Genomic DNA, 17,076 nt, shown 5'->3' with positions numbered 1-17,076 from the left:
GCTTGTACATTTTGGAAACTAATCCTTGGTCAGTTGTTTCATTTGCTATTATTTTCTCCCATTCTGAGTGTTGTCTTTTCACCTTGCTTATAGTTTCCTTTGCTATGCAAAAGCTTTTAAGTTTAATCAGGTCCCACTTGTTTACTTTTGTTCTTATTTCCATTACTCTAGGAGGTGGGTCATATAGAATCTTGCTTTGATTTATGTCATCAAGTGTTCTGCCTGTTTTCCTCTAAGAGTTTTATAGTTTCTGGTCTTACATTTAGGTCTTTCACCCGTTTTGAGTTTATCTTTCTGTATGGTGTTAGAAAGTGTTCTAATTTCATTCTTTTACATGTAGCTGTCCAGTTTTCCCAGCACGATTTATTGAAGAGGCTGTCTTTGCCCCATTGTATATTCTTGCCTGCGAGGACCATTGGGATTTTGATGGAGATTGTATTGAATTTGTAGAGCAGTTTGGGTGGTACTGACAGCTTAAGTACTTTTCTTGTTAGTATTATCAATTCCTTGGATATTTGATAAAATATTCTTTGAATCTGTAGGGTTTATGTGTGTGTATGTGTGTGTGTGTTTATTCTTAGGCAAATTTCAAATTCTGGTTAAATTTCGTTTATTGTTATTGTTATTATGTCCTCCAATCTATTAACATGGGATAGTTTCCTATTAATTTAGGTCTTAAATGTCTTTCAATAATGCTTTATTGCTTGCAATGTACTAGTCTTTCACCTTCGTTACATTTGTTTCTAGATATTTTTGTCAAAAGTGAGGTTTTTAAAATAAAATATTTTAGGCATGCACAAAAAAATACAATGAATGTAATCACCAATCAGCTTAAGAAATAAGATTTAATAAATACAATTAAAGCCTCTCTGACTGTATTTTTTTTCCCTCCCTCAGATGTAACTGGTTTCTTAAATTTAGTGTTGATCATTTCCTTACATATCCTTCCATGATAGCTCAGTTGGTAAAGAATCTGTCTGCAATGCAGAAGACCCTGGTTCAGTTCCTGGGTCAGGAAGATCCACTGGAGGAGGGATGGGCTACATACTCCAATATTCTTGGGCTTCCCTTGTGGCTCAGCTGGTAAAGAATCCACCTGCAATGCGTGAGACCTGAGTTCGATCCCTGATTTGGAAAGATATCCTGAAGAAGGAAAAGGCTACTCACTCCAGTATTCTGGCCTGGAGAATTCTATGGACTGTATAGTCCATGGGGTTGTAAAGACTCAGATATGACTGAGTGACTTTCACTTTCTTTTCTTTTTTTCTACTTCTTCTTTTTTAAATTAATTAATTTATTTTAATTGGAGGCTAATTACTTCACAATATTGTGGTGGTTTTTGCCATACATTGACATGAGTCAGCCATGGGTGTACATGTATCCCCCAGTCTGGAACCTCCCTCCGTCCTCCTCCCTCCCTCCTCATTCCATCCCTCTGGATGGTCCAGGGCACCAGCTTTGAGTGCCCTGCTTCATGCATCGAACTTTGATTGGTCATCTATTTCACATATGGTAATATACATATTTCAATGCTATTCTCTCAAATCATCTCACACTTGCCGTCTCTCACAGAGTCCCAAAGTCTGTTCTTTATATCTGTGTCTCTTTTGATGTCTTATATATAGGGCCATCATTACCATCTTTCATATACATGCACTGAAAATTTCATATACGTGCACTAATATACTGTATTGGTGTTTTTCTTTCTGACTTACTTCACTCTGTATAACAGGCTCCAGTTTCATCCACCTCATTAGAACTGATTCAAATGCATTCTTTTTAATAGCTGAGTAATATTCCACTGTGTATATGTACCACAACTTTCTTCTTATCCATTCATCTGCTGATGGACATCTAGGTAGCTTCCATGTCCTAGCTATTATAAACAGTGCTGAGATGAACATTGGGGTACACATGTCTCTTTCATTTCTGGTTTCCTTGGTGTGTATGCCCAGCAGTGGGATTGCTAGGTTGTATGGCAGTTCTATTTCCAGTTTTTTAAGGAATCTCCACACTGTTCTCCATAGTGGCTGTACTAGATTGCATTCCCACCAATAGTGTAAGAGGGTTCCCTTTTCTCTGCTCCCTCTCCAGCATTTATTGTTTGTAGACATTTTGATAGCAGCCATTCTGACTGTCATGAGATGGTACCTCATTGTGGTTTTGACTTGCATTTCTCTGATAATAAGTGATGTTGAGCCTCTTTCATGTGTTTGTTAGCTATCTGTATGTCTTCTTTGGAGAAATGTCTGTTTAGTTCTTTGGCCCATTTTTTGATTGGGTCGTTTATTCTTCTGGAATTGAGCTGCTTGTATATTTTTGAGATTAATTCTTTGTCAGTTGCTTCATTTGCTATTATTTTCTCCCATTCTGAAGGCTGTCTTTTCACCTTGCTTATAGTTTCTTTCGCTGTGCAAAAGCTTTTAAGTTTAATTAGGTCCCATTTGTTTATTTTTTATTTAATTTCCATTACTCTGGGAGGTGTGTCATAGAGGATCTTGCTGTGATTTATGTCAGAGAGAGTTCTGCCTATGTGTTCCTCTAGGAGTTTAATAGTTTCTGGTCTTACATTTAGATCTTTAATCCATTTTGAGTTTATTTTTGTGTATGGTGTTAGAAAGTGTTCTAGTTGCATTCTTTTGCAAGTGGTTGACCAATTTTCCCTGCGCCACTTGTTAAAGAGATTGTGTTTTCTCCATTGTATATTTTTGCCTCCTTTGTCAAAGATAAGGTGTTTATAGGTGTGTGGATTTATCTCTGGGCTTTCTATTTTGTTCCATTGATCTAGATTTCTGTCTTTGTGCCAGTACCATATTGTCTTGATGACTGTAGCTTTGTAGTATAGTTTGAAGTCAGGCAGGTTGATTCCTCTGGTTACATTCTTCTTTCTCGAGATTGCTTTGGCTATTCAAGGTTTTTTGCATTTCTATACAAATTGTGAACTTATTTGTTCTAGTTCTGTGAAAAATACCATTGGTAGCTTGATAGGGATTGCATTGTATCTATAGATTGCATTGGGTAGTATACTCATTTTCACTATATTGATTCCTCTGATCCATGAACATGGTATATTTCTCCATCTTTGATTTCTTTCATCAGTGTTTTATAATTTTCTATATACAGGTCTTTTGTTTTTTTAGGTAAATTATTCCTAAGTATTTTATTCTTTTTGTCACAACGGTGAATGGGATTGTTTCCTTAATTTCTCTGTTTTCTCATTGTTAGCGTATAGGAATGCAAGAGATTTCTGTGTATTGATTTTATATCCTGCCACTTTACTATATGTATTAATTAGCTCTAGTAATTTTCTGGTGGAGTCTTTAGGGTTTTCTATGTAGAGGATCATGTCATCTGCAAACAGTGAGAGTTTTACTTCTTTTCCAATCTGGATTCCTTTTATGTCTTTTTCTTCTCTGATTGCTGTGACTAAAACTTCCAAAACTATGTTGAATGGTAGTGGTGAGAGTGGGCACCCTTGTCGTGTTCCTGACTTTAGGGGAAATTCACTTTCGCCTTCATTGCCTTACATAGTATGATAGGCAGAATAATAATTGCTCCCTCACCCCACCCCTGTACCCCACCAAATCCTCAGAACTTGTGAATACAAGGCAAGAGTCTTAGCAGATGTGAGTAAGTTAACGAATTTGAGATGGTGAGATTATCCTTGCTTATATGGGTGGATCCAATGTAGTAACAACGTCTTTATAAATAAAAGAGGGAGTTAGTTAATGAAAGTTGTTCAGTAGTGTCAGATTCTTTGTGACCCCATGGACTATACAGTCCATGGAATTCTCCAGGCCAGAATACTGGAGTGGGTAGCCTTTCCCTTCTGCAGGGGATCTTCCCAACCCAGGGATTGAGCCCAGGTCTCCTGCACTGCAGGTGGATTCTTTACCAGTTGAGCCACAAGGGAAGCCCAGGAATACTAGAGTGGGTAGCCTATGCCTTCTCCAGAAGATATTCCCAACCCAGGTATTGAACTGGGGTCTCTTGCATTGCAGGTGGATTCTTTACCAACTGACCTATCAGGGAGGCAGGGCTTAAATACATCTCTCCAAGGGCCAGATAAAAAATCAGCATCTCTGCTTTTTATGACATAGAGATGCTGCCAAGATCCTGGGACCCATATCTCCTTGAATGTAAATTAGTAAGGATCTTCCTGACATTTTTGGAGCTTGACCTAGGAAAGTAGGCTGGATTATACCCATTTGATATTCTTGGGGAGAAAAGAAAATTTTTATCATCCTTTCAGATCAGAGAATTAACTAAACAAATAGCTACAGATCTAATCTCTGTAGTTCACATAAAAGTAAAGTGTTTATAGAGGAAGTAAAGATAAAATATTACTTTTATTTATTTTTTTAAAACATTACCTTTATGTCATACAGATTTCTGTGTCTCCGGAGGCTAGAGTTTTTTGCAGGAGCACTGAGGAATCCAGGAAAGATGATTTCCTCAGAATGATTTATCAACAATCGAGAGTTCTGATATAAACTTTCATAATGATTGTGGATTTGTCAATTTCTCCTTGTATCCTTGTGGCTATGTTTTCAGATGCTTACACATTTAGAATTGTTATATATCCTTAGTAGATTGTTAGAATTACTTTAATTATAATGTAGTGACCTTCTTTATCAGATAAACTTTAAAAATCCACCTAAAGTACAATGCTGAACAAGATGAACACAACTGAAAGGAGATTTTTGATAGCTATATTAATATAAGAAGGAAAAACTTAAAAGCAAAAACATTATTAGGGATAATCTTTGTCTTACTACTGGTGGTGCTGCTACTGCTGCTAAGTTGCTTTAGCCGTGTCCTACTCTGTGCGACCCCATGGACAGCAGCCCACCAGGCTCCTCTGTCCCTGGGATTCTCCAGGCAAGAATACTGGAGTGGGTTGCCATTTCCTTCTCCATTCCCACCGGTGAATTTTGTTAAGTTTATTACTTAGATTCAGTTTTTCATTTCATTTTATACTATTTGTTTTTTTATGTGCTTCCTTGTTTTGTCCTTTCCTGACTTTATTTGTTGAATTTAAAAAGCTATTCCCATTCCCCATTTTTATATTTTAGAAGATATTCATTCTATTTCTTCTATTTCAATGGTTTCACTTAAATATTTTTAACATGCACATTTACCTTGGTAAGGCTTAAAGCAAGTGACTATCTAAACTTTCTTCCTGAATAATTACCAGAATTTAGAACATTTTAACTCTGATTACTCTCTCCAGTCTTAGAATATTAGTATTTTCTAGTGGTTTTGTCCCTTGGTTTTTGTACCCCCCACATTAGTCATCATCATTATATGCTTTTATAAGGTTATTGGGTTTACTCCTATCCTTATTAGTTTGTTTGCCCCTCATTACTATTTCATCTCACTCCTTTCTTCTTAAGTAAACATCATTTACAAGTTCTTTTGTGATGGGTCCACTGGAGGCAAACTCTCTCAATCTTTGTCATAGGGTGTCTACTTAATACTCATCCTTGAGTTGTAATTTACTTATATGTGGTATCTGAGATTGATAAGTATTTTCTGCTGACTTTTGCTTTCTGAGACTAAGTGACATTCTTTTGTAGATAATCTGTCTGTGGTTGCACTTAAGGTTTTCCTTTGCTTATGGCCTTTTGTAATTTCACTACAAAGCCATGGAATAAGTATCCTGTTTGGGATTTCTTGTGATTCTTAAATCTGAGAATTATTGCTTTTCATCTTTCTAAAGCATTTTTATTTGTAATATTTTTGGGGTTTGCTTTGATTTCCATTTGCTCTCTTCCTTTCTTCTGGAAATTCTATAAGGGTATATATAGAAGGTTGTATAATGTTATCTATAACCTTTTTATGTTATATGATGTGCTCTTAACTTCCTTCATATTTTCCATCTCTTTCTACCTCTGTGCCTTACCCTGTGTAATTTTATCTTAAATAATCCAGTTTGCTATTTCTTGCATCAGCTGGGTTTCTTCTGCTATTTAGCTCATAGTTTTGAAAAAGGGTATAAACATTTACTATAATATGAACAAGGTGATAAGATGAGAATCTAAAGTGATACATGGTGACTATGGCTGATAACACTGGGTTGTATACAGTATACTAACACATATATATGGAATTTAGAAAGATGGCAATGACGACCCTGTATGCAAGACAGGAAAAAAGACGCAGCTGTCTATAATGGACTTTTGGACTCAGAGGGAGAGGGAGAGGGTGGGATGATATGGGAGAATGGCATTCTATCATGTATACTATCATGTAAGAATTGAATCACTAGTCTACGTCTGACGCAGGATACAGCATGCTTGGGGCTGGTGCATGGGGATGACCCACAGAGACGTTATGGGGAGGGAGGTGGGAGGGGGGTTCATGTTTGGGAACACATGTAAGAATTAAAGATTTTAAAATTAAAAAAAATAAAAAAAATTAAAAAAAAAGATTTTAAAATTAAAAAAAATAAAAATAAAAAAAAATTGAAACTTGCTAACAGAATAGAACTTAAATGTTCTCATAAAAATGAATTAATTAAATAAAGATATATATGTGAATGTTAGATGTGTTTAACTAGATGGAGGAATCCTTTCACAATGTATACATATATCAACTCACTACAACATACATTTTAAGTATATTCCCAAGAATCCTGTAACTTTAAAAAGAATCCAGTTCATTTCTGCAAATGATTATTGAATGCCTTCATTTAGGGAAATCACTCACTTTCTAGCAGAATGCTACTTTCATTCAGAAAACAAAATAAATCTACCTATCTTCTTCACCATCCTTCTGCAACTATCAGTTTGATCACACTATATTAAAGGCATCATCAGATAAGTTCTAGAACTCTAGATGAAATTTCTGTCTTTAGATAAAATGCAAGCACATAAACCCCTGCTACCACAATATATGGATTGCATTATCCTTATTAGCACACACATACACACGCACACACATACACACCCACACACACACAAATGGAAAATGCAAGAGTTAGATCAAAATTCACATGTTTTTCAAAATTGTGTATTATTTTTCTTTGTGTTTAGATTTTCTCCTACCTCAGTTTAAGAGATTTGGTAATATGTGGTCAAGTTAATCGCTCCTGGTTGTTGATGACACAAATGGGCTCATTGTGGAATGGTGTAAGTAGACACTACCTGAGGCTATGTCTTTATTCTAGTTCTTAAAGGAGAATAGAATGCTATAAGGCCACCTTATAGCAGTAATGGGGACTACCTTCTTCCCTGCTCCACAACATGGGATCACAAAAAGGAGGTACACTTGTTTCACTTTTGTCCAGACACAGCCTGAAGGAAAAGATAAAAAATGTTATTTGAAGAGATATGATAGAAGTATTTTCTAATTTAAACAGTAGAAATAAATTGCATGTTATTTTTTGGATTGAAATAAAGCTCTATTATATCAGAGTTAGGCTTAACATTGCCTTACTCAAGGAGCTCCAGAGATAGACTAAGGAAAATGCAAGAAAGGTGCTTATTGTAGAGTCTGGCATGTGGGCAGCACTCAATAAATATTAGCTACTGTTCTTAGTTCAAAGAAAAACACAACAAAGCAGCACAAAATATAGAGTAAAAGGGAAGAAAAAAAAAACTACTGAGCCTGAAATCAGGCTAAAATAGACAACATGTAAACAAAGCTTGTTTGATGATTCTTGGTGTGTTTGCATGCATATAGACATTATATATATATATGAGAAAGCAATGGCACCCCACTCCAGTAGTCTTGCCTGGAAAACCCCATGGACAGAGGAGCCTGGTAGGCTGTGGTCCATGGGGTCACGAAGAGTCAGACACTGCTGAGTGACTTCACTTTCAGTTTTCACCTTCATGCATTGGAGAAGGAAATGGCAACCCACTCCAGTATTCTTACCTGGAGGATCCCAGGGACGGAGGAGCCTGGTGGGCTGCAGTCTATGGGGTCGCACAGAGTTGGACCCAACTGAAGTGACTTAGCAGCAGCAGACATATATTTATTCAGACATTTTCTAATGTGGACTCCTAGGCTCATGCCTCTTGTATTATTCTTGTCATTGCACTATATTTGTACTATTCCCATAAAGTAGAACATGCTTTATTTTTCATTCCAAAAAAACATTGGGTGGTAGGTCTTAGCCAATGATAAAAATAAGCATATATTATCCTTGATGACCTTTCTTTTCTTTTTCTTGGATGACTGCTTTAATCTTAATAACTGTGATCATTTCTGCAATCAACAAATGTTGGAGTGGCAACATTTTCCTTGTTGCCTATGTCCAGTCAATAGCTGGCCTTACCACCCCTCCTTAATTGTTATTGATTGGAGGACTAATGATATCATGTGCTCAGACTGACCTATGAATAAGTGATTGGGGTCATTCTGCAGAAACTTTGACAAAGAACCCAAGAGGAGTTGGCAAGGTACAAGGATTCTGGCTCTATAATCATCACAGCATCTTTACATCCCATCAGAGCACCATTCCATTATTGACTATAGTGTTATGTAGCAATGGTAATTAAAAAAAATTTGCTTGTCTTAATTAACACCTCTTAGCTACTAAATTTAGTGTTCTTGTGTTAGATGTAATTTTTAGTTGAAGGCAGGGATTCTTAAACTTTAGAATGCATCAGAATCATTGGAAGGGATTGTTAGATTGCTGGTTGCCACCCCCAGAGTTTCTGACTCAGTGCTTCTGAGGAAGGGCTTGAGAATTTGCATTTCTAGTGAGTTCCTGGGTGATGCTGTTGCTGCTTGTCCCTGGACCACAGTAAGAACCACTGATTTAAAATAATAAATCTCTTACTTATGTGACAGATTAGGGGGTATCACTTTTTCCTTTGGAAAACCCGTAAAGAAGAAATAAACTGAATCCAAATGGTCTGGGAAAGAAAGAATATGTACCATATTAAATCAGGGCAAATCTTACAGAAAACTGGCAGAAAAAACCAACACTCCTGCCCAGAGACCTCACTGGGTAAAGATGGAGAAAATATGAGTACATGGCAGAGAAGAGCAAAGCCAGAGCAGGAAGTTAGTTTATGTTCAGCAAATTTCTCTTTCTACAATTATCTATTGCCCTTCATTTACAATTATTTCTGTCTTTATTTGTGAGTGCTCAAATGTGACATAACTGTAATAAACATTTTAGCATGAAGAATAACTTTGTTCAGAAAGCAATAAGAAATGGGATGTTCAGTACACTTAACCTTTTAGCTGAAAGGTAGTGTTAGCACTATGTTATTGTTATCAACTATACTTCAGTTAAAAAAATACGATGTTGATGTTTATCCACCAGCCCTGGCCATTCAGAGGTTACAGAAAATTCTGTGCTTTTCAGTTTTATACACTGCACTCAGATCATCTTTCCTTATCTTTAGAACTACCCCTACAAACTTATGAGCTATGGAAAAGCCATAATAATCCATATACTATATTGCCTTTCCATAGTCAAGCACTCAATGTATAGTTTGCGCTCATGAAAAAAGAAGCAGGCACACATTAGTGATGAATGAAGAAGGGTCCATTAACATTGAAGTAGGGGGAAGCCTTGGGGCTCACCTGGAATGATGGGGGGCAGGCATCCAAGCACTCCACGACAATTGACTCTTGTTGGGTGGTGGATGTGAGATCCCTGCCCTCCCAGCTGTCAACCTGGACTAGACATTTGGAATTTGTTTGTAATTAAACCTGGGAATGACCACAAAAACCCTAACAAACAAAAGAGAGTGATGAGATAAAGAAATTTTAGTTCTTTGATGCTTTAAAAATATTTTAAAATTTCACATGCCAAAGATCTTTCTCATTTCTTAACATTTTTGTTTATCCTTTTTAGATCGATTTTTCTGCAGTAAAAAATGTAATCACAGATAAATATATAGTGTCTATTTTGCAAAGGTGGCGTCTAAATGTGCTGCGCTTGAATTTTCGTGGTTGTGTTCTCCGATTGAAAACTTTGAGATCTGTCAGTAAGTATGTTTGTTAACTGTTTGTCTTGCTTCCCTGTATTTTAAAATGGAAACTGCAGTTACAGTCTTAGGCTGTGAGAATGCCTATCAAAACTATTTAAAAGTCCCATAATACAGTCAGCTCTTCTTGGATTGTATGCCCTGAGTCCTGGTCCTTTGGTCATTCTCATTGATTTTTTTTTTTGTCTAGCATTTGTGTATCTATATATCATCAATTTATCCACAATATAAGGACATATTCTCACTAAAGAAATAATAATAGACAGTAGAAGAAAAAATCTACTTTCATCTCTCTCAAACCCATTCACTTACCCAGTGGTACTCAACATTGTCAATTTTTCTAAAATACATTTAAGCATTTGTGATTAAAAATACACAATTTTAATTTTTAACATTAAAGGGATAATATTGTTTTATATTTTCTTTTATATCCTGAAAATCTTTTCATGTCAGTACATATAGAACTACTACGTTATTTTTAAGTACTTAAAATTATTTCCCTGATTTTAGGGAATACCATACTATGGCTATACCATAGTTATTTAACTTTCTTCCTACTGATGGACCCTGAGGCTATTTCCAAGTTTTCTAACTTGCTTTGTAAACTTTGTGTTTAACTGTCTTAGTTCAGGCTGCTATAATAAAGTTCTGTTTTGGCTGGATGGCTTATAAACAACAGAAACTTATTTCTCATAGTTCTAAAGCCTGGAAGTCTAAGACCAGGGTGCCTAGGCTTTGTTGGGGTCTAGTGAGGGCCTTGTTCTGGTTGTTGACTTCTGTATTCTTCCTGTATCCACATATGGTAAAGAGCAGTAGAGAGAGCTCTCTGGAATCCCCTGAATAAGGGCATTAATCCTATTCATGAGAATTCCATCTTAATTATGTCCCAAAGTCCCAACCTCCTAATAGTGTTACATTGGGGATGAGGATTCCAACATACGAATTCTGGGGGGACACAAACATTCAGCCCTTTGCATTAAAATATATGTCCTTTGAGGTGCATTTTTAAGTTTCCATATATATATTTCTGGAAATGACAGAAAAAATAGATTTTAAAATATCAATATGAATGATAAAGATATTAATGGGTGAAAGCAAGTTGCAGAATGATATATATATAATCTAATACCATTTGCATACAAGTTTTCAATGTGTAAAATAATACTATATACTTCATATTTTGAAATAATTTCAGTACTATATATTTAAGGCCACTTGTATACACATACACAGACACACACACAGACAGCAAAATATAAAAAGCATGCATGTGAATGAAAAACTCCAAATGCAAGATAGTGGTTACCTCTGAGATGGAGAGAGTTGAATGAAATGGGGAAGAGGTTCACAAGGGCTTTCAACAGTTATCTGTATTTTTTTAATTGAAAAAATACTAAATGGAGTTATTCTGACTGGTTATTGCTGATGCTGCAGAAAGCGATGGTTTCGTATATAATGTCATTTTATCTGATCATATATTAAACAGCCTTCCTAGTTTTAATAGTTTGTCTGTTGATTCTTTTGGGTATTCTAGGTAGACTATCAAATCATCTGGAAATATTTCCATTCATTTCTATTCTTATATCTTCTACTTCTTTTTCTGGTAGCAAGGATATGCAGCTATCTTGTCTTGTTCTTGAATCCTTTTCTCATATTTTTAATGATAATAGTGTTAATATTACTGTATATTCTAATTTCTGGGATACACCTTCACAAAGACATAATGCTGTTTCAAACTTTTACAGCAGCCATCTTCTGAATGTTCCTCATTCGATCTGGTAATGTTTGCATTTGAATTTTTAGGAACTATTAATTTCTGATCCACCAAGACCATCCCTGTTGTTTTCCAAAGACATGATAGATTAGAAAAGTTTGTTTCTGGTAATTTGGGTAGGAAAGGAAAATTGAAACAGGTACTTAGTCTGCCATCTTAAACCAGTTTATTACTTTTTCTTCTTTTGTTCTCTTTTCTTTGTGATTTGGTGACTGTCTTCAGTGTTTACTTGGATTTATGTCCTCTTTTTTTGTGTGTGTACCTGTTTTACATTTTTGCTTTGTGGTTATTATGAAGTTTATGTAGAGAAATCTTTATACGTATTTGATTATTTTAAGTTGCTATTCTCTTAAGTTTGAATGCATTTTTACTCCCCTTCAAGTTTACTGTTTTTGACGTCACAGTTCATACCTTTTTGTTTTGTGTGTCTCTTAACTACTTATTGTCGATATAGATGATTTTACTACTTTTGTCTTTTAACCTTCCTACTAGTTTTATAAGTGGTTGATATTATTGCCTTTGATACCTGCCGTTACCAATGACATCTTTTCCTTTCGTAATTTTCATATTCCTAGTTGTGGCCTTTTCTTTTCGACTTAGTGAAGTCCCTTTAACATTTCTTGTAAATCCAGTTACTTTCAGCTTTTGTTCCTCTTTAAAACTCTTGGTCTTTTCTTTGAATCAGAGTGGTAGCCTTGTGGAGTATTGTTTTTCCCTTTATCATTTAAAAAATATTATGCCACTTCCTTCTGGCATGCAGAGTTTCTGCTGAAAAGTCAGCTGATGTTAGTTCCCTTGTTGCTTTTCCCTAGCTGCTTTTAAGATTTTCTTTTAAAATATTTGCCATTTTAATTATTGTGAATCTTGGTATGGACCTCTGAGTTCATCTTGTTGGGGACTCTTGGTGCTTTCTGGACCTGAGTGTTTGTTTCCTTTCCCAGGTTAGGAAAGTTTTCAGCTATCATGTCTTCCAGTTTTCTGCCCTTTCCTCTCTTCTTCTTATAATGCAAATGTTAGTACATGCAGTTGTGCTAAGTTGCTTCAGGCATCACTGACTCTGTGCAGTGCTATGGACTGCAGCCTGACTAGCTCCTCTGTCCATGGAATCTCCAGGCAAGAGTACTGGAGAATACTGGAGTGGGTTGCTATGCCCTCCTCCAGGGGATCTCCCCAACCCAGGGACTGAACCCATATCTCTTACATCTACCTGCATTGGCAAGTGGGTTCTTTACCACTAGTACCACCTGGGAAGCCCAGTGTTAGTACACTTGATATTTTTCCAAGAGTCTCTTAAAGCATCCTTATTTTAAAGAAATTGTTTTTTTTTTTCTCTTCAGATTGGGTGATTCCACTGCTCTTCCAGTTCTGTTCCTCTGTATTATCTCATCTACTGTTGATTTCTCCTAGTATATTTTTATTTCAGTTATGGTATTCCTCAGTTTTTTTTTTCTAACTCTTTGTTAAACTTCTCACTGTGTTCATTCATTCTTCTCCCAATTAATTGAGCACTCCTATGATCATTACCTTGAATTCTTTATTGCATAGATTGTTTATTTCTATTTCTCTTAGTTCTTCTTCTGGAGTTTTGCCTTGTTACTTCATTTGGAACATATTTCTCTGTTATCTCATTAAGCCTAATTCTCTGTTTTTATTTCTATGTGTTTAGGAAATGTAAAAAACTTACCAATCAAGGAAAAGTGGTCTTATGTAGGCTATGTCCTATGGGGCTGAGCAGCACACTCCCCAGTGGTTACCAGAGTTAAATGCTCTAGGGCTGTTCTCAAAGCGGGCTGCGAGGGTCCTTCTGTTGTGGCAGGGCCAACAACAGCAGGCATTCTGGTAGACATGGCTGGCCCCTGGTGTGTTTGGGGGAAAGACCCTGCTTTGTTCAGTGGTTATTGGCCCCCTGGGTTGGCTGTGAGGCCTGGCAGGTGTTGGGGCTGGTGTTCACCAGCTGAAGGATGGGGCCAGTTCCCAGGGCTGCTGGCAGCAGGCCTTACGGGGGTGTCTGGTTGCCATAGCTTATTTAATAAAATCACTGTTCATTTCAACAACCTTGAGTCTATCAAAGATTAAAACACTAATCTCGGAGATGTTTCAGCTTTTCCAGTTTTTTCTCCCCCCAGCTGAGGTCAGTTGATTTATTGATGTGCCTATAATCATGATGGTGTGATCACTCATCTAGAGCCAGACATCCTGGAATGTGAAGTCAAGTGGGCCTTAGAAAGCATCACTACGAACAAAGCTAGTGGAGGTGATGGAATTTCAGTTGAACTGTTTCAAATCCTGAAAGATGATGCTGTGAAAGTGCTGCACTCAATATGCCAGCAAATTTGGAAAACTCAGCAGTGGCCACAGGACTGGAAAAGGTCAGTTTTCATTCCAATTCCAAAGAAAAGCCAATGCCAAAGAATGCTCAAACTACCGCACAATTGCACTCATCTCACATGCTAGTAAAGTAATGCTCAAAATTCTCCAAGCCAGCCTTCAGCAATACGTGAACCGTGAACTTCCGGATGTTCAAGCTGATTTTATTTTCATTTTTTTTATGTTTTATTTTTTTCAAGCTGGTTTAAGAAAAGGCAGAGGAACCAGAGATCAAATTGCCAATATCCGCTGGATCATGGAAAAAGCAAGAGAATTCCAGAAAAACATCTATTTCTGCTTTATTGACTATGCCAAAGCCTTTGACTGTGTGGATCACAACAAACTGTGGACAATTCTGAAAGAGATGGGAATACCAGACCACCTGACCTGCCTCTTGAGAAATCTATATGCAGGTCAGGAAGCAGCAGTTAGAACTGGACATGGAACAACAGATTGGTTCCAAATAGGAAAAGGAGTACGTCAAGGCTGTATATTGTCATCCTGCTTATTTAACTTATATGCGGAGTACATCATGAGAAACGCTGGACTGGAAGAAACACAAGCTGGAATCAAGATTGCTGGGAGAAATATCAATAACCTCAGCTATGCAGATGACACCACCCTTATGGCAGAAAGTGAAGAGGAAATAAAAAGCCTCTTGATGAAAGTGAAAGTGGAGAGTGAAAAAGTTGGCTTAAAGCTCAACATTCAGAAAACGAAGATCATGGCATCTGGTCCCATCACTTCATGGGAAATAGATGGGGAAACAGTGGAAACAGTGAGAGACTTTATATGGGGGGCTCCAAAATCACTGCAGATGGTGACTGTAGCCATGAAATTAAAAGATGCTTGCTCCCTTGGAAGAAAAGCTAGGATCAACCTAGACAGCTTATTCAAAAGCAGAGACATTACTTTGCCAACAGAGATCCATTTAGTCAAAGCTATGGTTTTTCCAGTGGTCCTGTATGGGTGTGAGAATTGGACTATAAAGAAAGCTGAGTGCTAAAGAATTGATCCTTATGAATTGTGGTGTTGGAGAAGACTCTTGAGAGTCCCTTGAACAGCAAGGAGATCGAACCAGTCCATCCTCAAGGAAATCAGTTCTGAATATTCACTAGAAGGCCTGATGCTGAAGCTGAAACTCCAATACTTTGGCCACCTCATGCAAAAAGCTGACTCATTTGAAAAGACCATGATGCTGGGAAAGATTGAAGGTGGGAGGAGAAGGGAACAACAGAGGAGGAGATGGGTGGATGGCATCACCGACTCAATGGAGTAAACTCCGGGAGTTGGTGGTGGTAGGGAGGCCTGGAATGCTACAGTCTAGGGTCGCAAAGAGTCGGACATGACTGAGTGACTGAAGTGAACTGATGCAGAGTATGTGATGAGCATATATTTGGCAAGGATACACATAGTGATTTTTAAGTCCAGCAGTTACATCTTTGAACCTGAGCAAAACAGATTCATAAGGGATTAGAGGCTCCACTTGACTGCAGTTTTCTACACTGACTTGATGACTGGCAAGATGAGATCAGTTCAGAAAACACATGACTTGTAAATACTCTCAAAGTTGCATGTTTATGTTTCTAGAATTCATAGAATAAAATACTTAATTTTGGGAGGAATAGAATTTATGAAGTAATTTTCCAGTTTGCCTACCATATTCATGTTATTATTACTGATTCTCTCATTTATACTGATTAGTCACACTGTTGACTGATACATATTACATCTCCCCATCCACTCATCAAATACTCTGCCTCCTGCAGAAAGAAGCCCCAAATCTCATAGAATTTAGCCAGGTAGATTCTTATTACTGAATTGCTTCTATTTGCCAGAGCAGGAGCCTTATTCAGATTTCTCAGAAATGGGTGCTAATTGATCCACGGTGAAAACTCCAGAAGAGGGAATGTTTAACAAATGAATAATCCACAGTTTAATATTAAATATCTTTCTCAAAGAGTCAAGATTTAGGTCAGGACTGACTCAGACTTAGGACTCAAGAGACCTTAGCTTACAGTAAATCTTATTTACTTCAAAAAAAGGAAAAAATCAAAGAATCTTAGAACTAGTTGAAAAAAACAAACACTTGGGTATTTGAATAAAAATTCAGGTGATATTTAAACATATGTGTTCAAATATGGAGATCTCAGGATTGTATTATTTTTGACTACTATAAAATATACTTTTTAAAAACTCCTGAATTTCATCACCTGTTGAATAGAAGGAAGTTGCAAAGACAAGTTATTAAATGATAAGTAAGAAATTGGCAGGAGAGGAAGTATCTAATTGTTCATTCCATCATTGATCAGCAATGCTTCCCTGAGAAACTATGAACTCTGATACATAAAAATAGCAATCTTAAACTTTTAAAAACATATTTAAATTTTGGCCAAGGAAGATAGTAGCAATTCTAAACAACTTACTTTTGAATGATCCAGATCAGTTTGTATCACCGTGTGTTCCAGAGCTTTATTTCCAAATAGATCCCTGGGGATAATCCTGAATATAAAAATCAACCAATAAAATTCCCAACTAGCCTCCAAAAACTAACCCAGAGAGTAATTTGGGTCCTTTGAATCAGATTTAATGTCCTTATTCCTTTCTGGAACCTTCACCTCTCCACTGTGTGCCTTTGTCTCCTACTATGATCCCACCTGGGCTTTCTCCACCATCAGATCTTGGGTGTTTTCTTTAATATTCCACTCTAAGTGCTCATCAACAATAAGTAAATTTATTATATCTCTCTGGTAACACTTCAAAATTTAACAGCTGCCTTTAACATATCATGTTGAATAACATGAGAACTTGCTTTGAGAACCAGTGTCTCTTAAGTCTCCACCCTGACCCAAACCATAGGAAAAAGGGCATAGAGGTTAGAACCTTACAATGCTGTGTCATTTCCTGAACCACAAGCTCCAGGAATTCTTCCTGTTCCCCAGTCTCTTGGTTTCCTATACATATTAGTACAGATTTAACTGA

At 36.8% G+C, this 17,076-nt stretch overlaps 1 protein-coding gene across 1 annotated transcript in view; it reads left to right on the top strand.

The window, feature by feature from the left end:
- Positions 1–17,076, top strand: part of FBXL13 (F-box and leucine rich repeat protein 13) — a 211,693-nt gene that overhangs the window by 61,805 nt on the left and 132,812 nt on the right. The window contains exons 8-9 of the mRNA XM_052638386.1: positions 7,038–7,133; positions 9,821–9,953. Coding sequence (XP_052494346.1) covers positions 7,038–7,133; positions 9,821–9,953 — 229 coding nt within the window. The remainder of the gene's footprint in view (positions 1–7,037; positions 7,134–9,820; positions 9,954–17,076) is intronic.

Source organism: Budorcas taxicolor, chromosome 4 (genome assembly GCF_023091745.1).
Source record: "Budorcas taxicolor isolate Tak-1 chromosome 4, Takin1.1, whole genome shotgun sequence".
Lineage (NCBI taxonomy): Eukaryota > Metazoa > Chordata > Mammalia > Artiodactyla > Bovidae > Budorcas > Budorcas taxicolor.
The sequence above is the reverse complement of the archived record's forward strand: the minus strand, read 5'-3'. Positions and strand labels throughout refer to the sequence as shown.